The 9,730-nt window shown below is 41.0% G+C and overlaps 1 protein-coding gene across 2 annotated transcripts in view; it reads right to left on the bottom strand.

The window, feature by feature from the left end:
* Positions 1–3,783: 3,783 nt before the first annotated feature.
* The window catches only part of ldlrap1b (low density lipoprotein receptor adaptor protein 1b), a 31,478-nt gene continuing 25,531 nt past the window's right edge, over positions 3,784–9,730 (bottom strand). Inside the window, exons 7-9 of one of the 2 annotated variants that reach the window (XM_041060591.1) lie at positions 8,280–8,413; positions 7,843–7,877; positions 3,784–5,265 (exon numbers count right to left, since the gene is read on the bottom strand). In XM_041060591.1, coding sequence (XP_040916525.1) covers positions 5,121–5,265; positions 7,843–7,877; positions 8,280–8,413 — 314 coding nt within the window. In that variant the 3' untranslated portion in view covers positions 3,784–5,120. The remainder of the gene's footprint in view (positions 5,266–7,842; positions 7,878–8,279; positions 8,414–9,730) is intronic. The other variant, XM_041060592.1, reaches the window with a different exon arrangement.

Genomic DNA, 9,730 nt, shown 5'->3' with positions numbered 1-9,730 from the left:
AGGTGTGAACGTGAAAGGCAACCTGCACAGAAAACACTAAATAGTCCTCCTCCTATGGCTCTGCACATCACTACTGGGCTCACTGAAACTGCGTGGCCCGCATGACCCACTTCCTTCGAAAATAAACCTTCACATTTGATTCAGCAAACAAACCTTTAACACTAAGTAATTCGTTCGCCTTCCCTGTGCGGTTTACAGGCTTTGATTTAAACGAATGATTAAAATGAAACTTTACTCACAACCAAATACGAGCAGCGTCCTAATGTGCATCATACCGGTATCCAGTTTGTCAAAGACAAAGTAGTCAATGCACTTGACACGAGACTTCCCTGTTGACACCACCCCCCTACCCCGCCCTACACGGCACAGGCACAGTACATAAGGAGATATGTGAAACGGGACGTGTTCTCTGTGACTAGTGGAAGCAACCAACACAACAATATATTCACCACTACCAAACTACTTGGGGTGTGGCACCAGTGGCAGCGGCTGGACAAACCTGACAGGAAGATGTCGACGACTCGTCGCACAAATATTTCAGTACCTTTGCACAATGAAATCCACAAACACAACTCTGTACTCTGTACTATAATGTTGTTATGTTGTTATTAAGACTGGCCTGTTTTTATCTACTCAATTCCAAAACAGTTTTTAATACATAGCCAACACTTAAACAATGATCAATACAGCGGGAGACACTAAGACTGAGAATTACCTGTGAATTACTGGAAGTTTGTTTACAAACTCGATTGTAAAGACGTGAAAAATGTTGGCAGTGGTAGTGACTGGCTTTCAAGAGGCAGACTTTGGTGATTTGGTCGTAGTTTATGTCTGTTACTTTCAAGTTATATTACATAAACTGAAATATACTGCAAATAAACACAACAGGTATTATTACTGACAATAATGAAAAAATATTTAACCTTATTCAAATAAATTATTCAAATAAACTATTACAAATATTAAGTGCAACTTCTGGTCCATTCATTAGTTTTTGTTTTGGGTTTTTTTTTTTTTGTTGTTGTTGTTTGTTTTTTTGTTTTTTTGTTTTTGTTTTTCAGGTGGTTACACACCATACAATGTAATGACCTTCCCTGGTTAGAACAAATAATTTAGTATAGTAATAGTAGAACCAGGAGGGAAGGGGGGGAGTAACAGTTCAGCTAGCCTTACTTTCTGTTTACAGTCGGTCACTACAACTAGAGCTCAAAATGCCACTAAAACCACTGACAGTATAACAATGATAATGTCATTATTATTACTACTTCCAGTGTTGTGCATGCAGATTTTTGTGAACCGTGAACTAAGCGCATAATTTTCCCAACTGTGAGCGCAGACGTAAGTTTCTGACGTTCACCCCCGTTCAGGGGGAAAAAAAAAACAAAAAAACTTTTACGACAGCTGTCAGTCAACGTGCGAATTTCGGCTTACTGCATGGCTGGTTCAGCTGAGAAGCCGCCTCCGGAATCGCAGAAGCAACTGATCCACACTTGTATTAGACTGTATTGTAGGAGATCTGCAACCTTTGACCAAAGTTGAAAAACCGTCTTTCATCATATTAATTACTGGTTTGCAGCCGTCCAGGCGTGTGTCCTCAAGAAGACAGATTCTTCTATCCAATATCACACATTGTTTAAGTGGTAAAACATATAGTTCCATTGCTTTTTCTTGATTTTTAAAAGTAATTTCTCTCTATTGTTCCACAGTAGTGTACAGTACAGTACAGTACAGTACAGTTCATTTAGTTTGGGAAGTGAGTGGAGGAAATAATTAAGGGCTGGGGATGGATGAGCAGGTCAGTCAGATTCTAAATTGAACAAGAACAGCTCGAAGCTGCTCATTTAAAAAAGAAAAAAATGAACGCGAACTGTTCCTTTTGGAGTCTATGAACTTAGTTCAAATTTAAAAAATGTGAACTATGAACTTGAACTAATTGACTTTAATCTGTACGAACTGAACTTTGAACTAGCTCTTGTTTAGTGTGAACTTGCACAACACTGATTACTATTACTATTAGTACTGGCATGACAGCTGATACATCTGCTGCCAGTGCTACAAGTAGTTGTAGCAGCAGTGCTGTAACAGTGTAGCAGTCCTGTTACAACCAGCAGTTGTGCCACTGCAGCGATACACTGATTTTTTTTTTCTATGTCCCATGTGACCTGTTTTCTCTGCTGTGGTGAATTCACTCAGTAACAAGCAAAGAGTTTAGGAAAGTCTAACCCTCCCTAACACTAAATGCTTAGGAAATGTTCTAATGTAGTAAATGCTTCCTGTTGTTCATACTGCAGTGTAAACAGTATGGGCCTAAAGGTTTATTTTATTCTACTGTTCATATGTCACACTTGACACGAACCAGTGAAGAAAATACCAGGAGCAAAGCAGCACAAATTCCCTTCTTGGGACAAATCATAAAACATGAACTTGACCTTCAATTGAAAATGTGATTACCAACTTTCAGCCACAAGAGGTCAGGAGTGCAAAGGAGACAATGTAACATGTAAAAATTAATAATGTATTTTTTTATTATTATTAACACAGAAGCAGAAAAGCTTTTTGATCTGTAAAACTCTGCTTCCTGGTCAATTGTGCCTTTAATCATCACCATTTCTTCCTCTGTCCCTGCAGTTTCCGACGATCTTTGACACCCTGAAGGAGTTTGGGGTCATCAGCTCTGATCTGAACCCAGAAAACAACATGCTGGTAAACCACGAGAACCAAGCCCTTCAGAGTCCAGCTCATAGACGTTGGTATTTTAAATTTTTTCTGCTTTTCCTTGAACTGTTAAATATGTACATTTATCTCCTAATTAGACAGAGACTGTTTTAAATGGTAAAAACATTAAGGTATAATTATCTGACCTACCTGTTTTGCTTCTGTTGAGTCCAAGGGAAGTCAGCAGGGAACCAGCAGGGAGCCTAAAAGATGGGAAAAGTCTTTTCAGGTCCCTGGATGAGCTGATAACAGTAAGTGGTCCATTTCATGAGTGAAGAATTCATTTGTATCAATTTACTGTTATTGAGAGACAGGAAGCAGATAAACTGAGCTGTCATCTACTTGTTTTAAATCCAGCTCTACCCAGAGATGAGGGATCAAAGAGCATTTGTCAGCCTCCTGAAATGTCTCTTACCTGTGGACACAGATGGATGCTGAGAAAGCTCTGGAGCACCAGTCTGTGAAGAGAAGAAGAGCTGGATGAGGCAGACCCTCAGCAGGGCCATGAGGACTGCGTTTGGACTGGAAAAGAAAATATGAATGAACATAATCTATTCTGTCCATAAAATATGAAAATATATTAGAAAGTGTCCAGAAGAGATTCATTATTTCAGGTCTAATCTTACCCATGGTCCTGATTCACTGTGGTTTCAGCAGGTTATCGCAGCCACACAGTGCTTTGATGCTTTGCGGTGTTCGAGGTGCTTTGGAGGGATAATATACTGCACAGATTCTGATGTCTATCTGCCCCTTCACTCAAAATATCTCAACAACCATTGGCTGTTTTGGTAATCATGTGACCTTTCAACATCATCGCATACATTGTGTTATACCACAGTTAAAAATGCTAACAGCTTTTGCCTTTGGACAGATTGTAAATGTATGAGTTTAACATATTTCCACACTGGAACTAGATACAGCTCAGAACAAACTGTCACTGCTAAACTATTTCTTCTAAGCATCAACTGCATTTAGACTAAAGGTGCAAGAAAAAAAAAGAGGTAACAATCGCATCATGATGTTTTTGGGATTCAATCTGCATCAGAGTTTACAAAAAATCCAACAATATGAATTTTTAATAAACATCACACACATACAACTTTGCTTTTATTGAAATTTATGTAAATTAATGAATTAAATTAAATTCATACATAACCAAAATGCCGAAAGTAACGCAGGGAACCATACCTGGAAAAAAATAGTAAACTACCAAAGTCAATGTAACAATATAATTTAACATACAAGGTTAGAGTGCCAATAAAACATATTCACCCCTTTGGACTTTCATGTTTTGCTCATTCAGCTATGAATCACAGTCATTTAATGAGGCCTGCTGACATGATCAAAGAAAAGACCGTGATGTCAAAGGGAAACAAAGCAAGTTTCGACTCACCCCTGCGACTCACCCCTGCCTCCCCATCCGTCCAATCTTGTCTACGATCCTTAAACATTTCAGTAAAAGCAGCATAATGAATTCACTGTGTTCACAGTTGTTAAACAGTAAAACATGAAACAGTCCACACAGAGGAGTGAATAGAGGCACTGTGTATGAGCCTAAATAATGAGTTTTATGCATTTTGACATTAAATTCCCTTACATGAAATGTGTGCTTTTAAAGATGGATGACTGCTGAGTGCAAAAATAGATTTTGCATTAGAAAAAAAAAAATAAGATTGTCAACTTGTTCTCATCCCCCGCCCCCCACCCCACCCCACACAAACTCTCTGACCAACACATACACACATTTTTTTGTAAAGCTTTTGTTGCCCAATTAAAGGCTGATGTCTTGAAGGGCATAGGTAGTAACTTAATTGTTTTGCTGAATTTTTGAACTGGTGCGTCAGTGGCCTTCACCAGCGGCTGTTAGCCTCTAATCCAGTTACATTTCTCAATCTCTAAGTACATAAAATACATGACCTTTGTTGACCTTTAACTCACTTAATGAACTGTCCCACACTCAACTCATCATCATTCTCATTTCTCAGTTTGTACATTATATACTGTACACACACACACACACACACACACATTCTGTGCACAATGTACACAAGCACATACCACAAACACATTACAAACAGTGAATGGGTAAACAGACACAAAAAAAAGGAAGTAATACACTGACTGTAACAAACATTAAATAACTGCATGTTTTTTTTCCATAGAAAAGGGAGAAATTAGTTTCTATTGCTTTGGCCTGTTCTGTGAGCATGTTGTCCTCCTCTGGTCGTGCAGATGCAGAAGCATCAGAGAGCCACGAGGCTGCACCAGTGCGAGGACTCGGCAGCAGGGAGAAGGTGGGACGCCTTGCTTAATGTCACAAAAGTCTGCTCTGCTACTTCTCTTCTTTTAAACACCATCTCTCCTCATCTTTCCCTGCTGTTTCCCTTCTTGGCGGAGGCTTCACATTAGCACCCAAAAGTGTCTTTTTGTGCAGTGAAGTCTGTGTCCTCTTGGTCCCATTTGCCTGGGGACAGGCACTCTTCAGTGTTTAAGTCCTGAGGGTTTACCCCAATGTCCAGGACCTGGGGGTTAGTGCGAGACTCAGCGAGTCTGGGGGAGCAGCAGAAAAGAGACAATTTATTAGTACCTGCTGTGATGAAACGGGGGTAAAAAAACAAAAACAAACCCTTGTGAACAATGGAAGGCACAGTGTGGACATAAACGTGACTTCTTCAAGTGACATTCCTATTTGTAATGAAAAGAATCATGGTTTAAAAAAAAAAAAGCCACATGCCATGTGATGTGGCGATAAAATGGTTCTCTTTGCGAACTAATAGTGGCGAGCCAACATCATACCACCCTAACATACACACAAACATGTTAGACCTACACTACATGAAGAAGACACATCATCTTCATTCATCATCTGTGGTTCTGTGTCATGGCACTAACAGAGTGTAAAGCTGATGAGTGCGAGGCAGAGACACACAAAACATTCATGATGAAGACGTGGACACGCTGGTGGACTAATCAGGTTGTGACAATGGGAGACCCCCCTTTCACTAAGCTGAACGAAGGTTCTGAGCTATGTTAATGGTTTATGGCTGTAAAAGAAAATGTGAAACTATACGTGTCTTTATGAATCTGGACGAACACGGACATCCAGGCAGATGAGCAGGCTTGAATGTTGGGTTGACTAAGGGAGAATGAGGTGGAAGTCACTAGATCCATATATGATACTGTTACCTGAGTAGGATTCAAAGCTATCCAGACTGCGGCTGGGGGTGCAAAGGAAACATCACAAGTCAGGCAACAATTACACTGTTCTGAGCTCTGCCTTATAATAAAGTGAACACAGTTTGACTTTAGGTCCAAATACCTGTGGTTATAATTAGACCTACAAAGGTCCATAAAGTCAGAGTTGAACATTAATAAAAAAATAAAACAGATCCATTTTCTCTTTGCATGACACATATGTTATACATATGAAAACACATGTGTAACATATTGACTTTTTCCTCATAATGATCAACAGTCATTTCAGCGGCTTTCTCATCTACAGCAGTGATAAATGCTCCACAGCCAGCAGAGGGCAGTGCAGCCTCACAAATAGCAACAGAAATTAGCTCAGGATATGAATTTATCTGCAGTTCACAGCAAAAAGTCGAGATAAAACAGCTACTGAGAAGCTAAAGAGAACCGAATCTTCCCTCATTAAAAAATAAAGAGGAATTAAACTCAGGAACAGACTCTCTGAACCTCGGAGGTAAAACTTTGGTGTTGCAGTAAGGGAGCACATATTTTTGTAATTTCCACAACTTGCTGCCTGTTACATGATCAAGAGTGTCTTTTACATACTGAGCACTTTGATCAAATTAACAGAAGCATAATTTGTGACCAGAAAAGCGTATGATGGATAAGAAAAAGTCTTTCCCAGTCTCAAAGTATCGGTGTGTGATGTGTCTGTTTCTCTAGCTAACTGTAAGTTACACTCTGTGACATTTATGTTTACTCAACACTAAACAATCCATTAATACAAAGCTTATTTCAGTCCTCATGCAAAGAGTGTACGTGCGACACACACCAACTATCAGGTGCGGTGAAAATGATGCAGTCACTGTCATTCAGTAATGTTCTCAGTCACTGAATCGTGGATTGTTTCTAACTATCTCTTCCGATTCAGCTACACCTCGCAGACAAAGGCATCAACCTGACGCTCCGGCCCCTGAACTACCTTCAAATCCAGAAGTCTACATGTGGATGCATGTGCTCATGCTGGGAGCATCCTCATTAATCACAGAGCGGGAGATTAACGGCATTAGGGTGTAATTACAGTGTGTGCAGACAAATAATCATCTGATAACAGGGCTAAAAGGGCCTCTTAATGCTTGATTACAGAGACTGTAGAGCCCATTCTCCCCTTCAATAAATGGAAGCGAGAGAATAAGAAGGCCGCTGTTGAATTAGCAGAGGGAATGAAAAGCGGAGCCACAGGAAATGAATGCACCATTACAGGGCTGAATGAGTCTTTATGGCAGTCCAGAACAAATAGCTGTGACCGGCTGCCCCATGCGGTCAGACAGCAGACCGTCACAGCTTTTCTAAGTGCTGGTGATACGCGCTAAATTGAAACATCAATCACATCTGACTCTAGCTCCATTCTGATTAGCTTGTTGACAAGGTAGACAGAGTTTAAGGAAACCCAAACAGCACAGATAATGGACTTTCCTGTCAGCCTTGAACCTGAAGATTATGAGACGTGACCTTTTTCCTTAATTCTTCTCCATGTGCTGCTGAACTGCAAAATAAGTTTCCTTTCCTTTCCTATGGTTCTGTGATATAAATAAAATATAAACCAAAGCAATGCGTCCCTCAGCAGCACCCATTGGTAATCACAGGCTTGCAGAGCTCATATGAAATCAGTGTGTGGGCCTGAGATGATGGTAAACGGAGCCTACAAAAGCAGCATGACTCAGGGAGGGTGTCGGCTGTGCCAGGGCCTGTAAACTGAGCCCGTCTCCTGTCTGTGGGAGTGCACCGGGGTGAGCTGAGCCGAGCCGAGGGAGAGGCAGTGTTTATTACGAGAGCAGCCCAAACCGCAGGCGGCTATTTCCAGAACAGCAGCTTGTGTGGCTGTTCAGCAGAGTCTGGGCTTGAGGGAAAACCTAAATCCACACTGGTTCTCACCTTGAGAAAGCCTCGTCCAGACCGTCCTCCAACTCCTGCCACAGAGAACACACACATACTGGTGACACTTTCTCTTGAGAGATGATAAGTAAACGTATTCATGAGATGTTAACACACTTACACATGAACACAGTCACCTCTTGCCACTTGTTTCTAACCTACAATGGGGCTTGGGAGGTTAATCTGGGCTACTGGTCCCCACACCCTCTCCAGCTATGTGACCATTTGATAAGGCCAGTTCTACTCAATAGGCTATTGTCTAACTCTGTGCAGCAGTGGTACAGCTGCAGAGTCCACTCCTTTCAGTACAGCAGGTACCGTACATCACGGAGCACTTTCACCAATGAATCAGTGTTTCCTTCACCGTATCCCACTCTTTCCTATCTTATCCAGCCTAAACAGCTGAAACTTACTGACCAGCCTGACTCTTGCCTTACCCATACAGTATTGTTGTTCTCTGTTGTGTGATTATGCACCATAAAGGGATCCGATTCAGTCTGCTTTGTTCCTGAGTGGACCTGCGCCGCGTTGGCTCCCTCGGCCAAGTCCAGAAGTTTCCCCGTGGCTACCTCTGCAAAATGAAACAAACAAGCAAGACTTTTAGAGTTTTTACACTTAAATGAATGGAAATTCACATACAACCTTTCAAATCTCCCATTACATATAAGTTCTGCGTAGTTTTAAGAAGAACCTAACAGTGGTAATCATAACAATTAACACACATTTGCTTCACATAACCATTTGATCGGCCCCTGTGGTCATCATACGCTCATGCAGCAGTAAACAGCGGCACGGATGCACAAAGTATAATGCCATGCTATTCATTAAGGTCCACCTAAGCCTCTCATTAATGCAGCCATCTGTGGATTGTCACTTTGTGATAAGTGAGCGCTGAGTAACCCCCTGACTTGCACGCCTCACCGCGGTGACGCCGCTGATCTGTAACGGGATTGGTCCGTAATGGCCTCGCCTAATGATAAATGTCTGTCAATACTATGTGTCAGCACTAATTTCTGTCTTAGTCTTCAGGCTAATGTTGTAAACCGAGAACAGTAAAACCTCAATGACTCTTCCGATGCTTGCACAAAACTTCACTGTGTTGAGCTCACACTTCAATGCTGAAACTTGGCTATCCTTAACTGAACCCCTCCCCTTCCCTCCCTCCCAACGTCTTTGTTCCTCAAACGACTGGCTCATATACAACTGAGTCAGCACACAAAAGCAATTCTCTTCAACCTGTACTCTCTGTCAACGCTACCTCAATGGTATTTAGAGTATTCTGCTGTTATGAAGAAGGCGATATGAAGAGGGTGTCGAGGCTCGTCTGATGGTAATGTCCTGCAGTTAACAGCTTAAGGTGTTAGTTAAAGTAGAAGCAGAGCTCTGGGAGCAAACACCCAGCTGACACTTTAACTAGAGCAGCGATTAGTCAATTAATCAATAAGATGATTTAAAAAAAAAAAAAAAAATGAAATGACAATTTTTTTGATAGACGTTTAATAGTTTTCAGTTATTTTTCAAGGAAGAATGTCAAATATTTAGTGGTTCCAGTTTCTCAAACATGAGACTTTGCTTCCTTTCTTCATTATTTATGACAGTAAATGAAATGTCTATTGGTTTTTGGTGTCTTTTGGTCGGACAAAATAAGTAAAGTAAAAATAAGTAATTGCGATGAGCTTTTTTTTTTGATGTTTTTGACATTTTCTATATAATCATACATTGTAGCTCTACATTTAAACCTGTGAAGAGAAGGAGGAAACAACCAAGATAAACACAGGAAAAAGTGGCATTTACGTTTTGTGTCCGCTGTCGCAGGCCTGGCGCTGGGAGCGAACTGAAAGTATCATGTCTCCGGAATAAAGCTGAATCACCCCTGACAACAGCACTG

The sequence above is a fragment of the Toxotes jaculatrix genome, chromosome 17 (assembly GCF_017976425.1).
Source record: "Toxotes jaculatrix isolate fToxJac2 chromosome 17, fToxJac2.pri, whole genome shotgun sequence".
Classification (NCBI taxonomy): Eukaryota; Metazoa; Chordata; class Actinopteri; family Toxotidae; genus Toxotes; species Toxotes jaculatrix.
The sequence above is the reverse complement of the archived record's forward strand: the minus strand, read 5'-3'. Positions and strand labels throughout refer to the sequence as shown.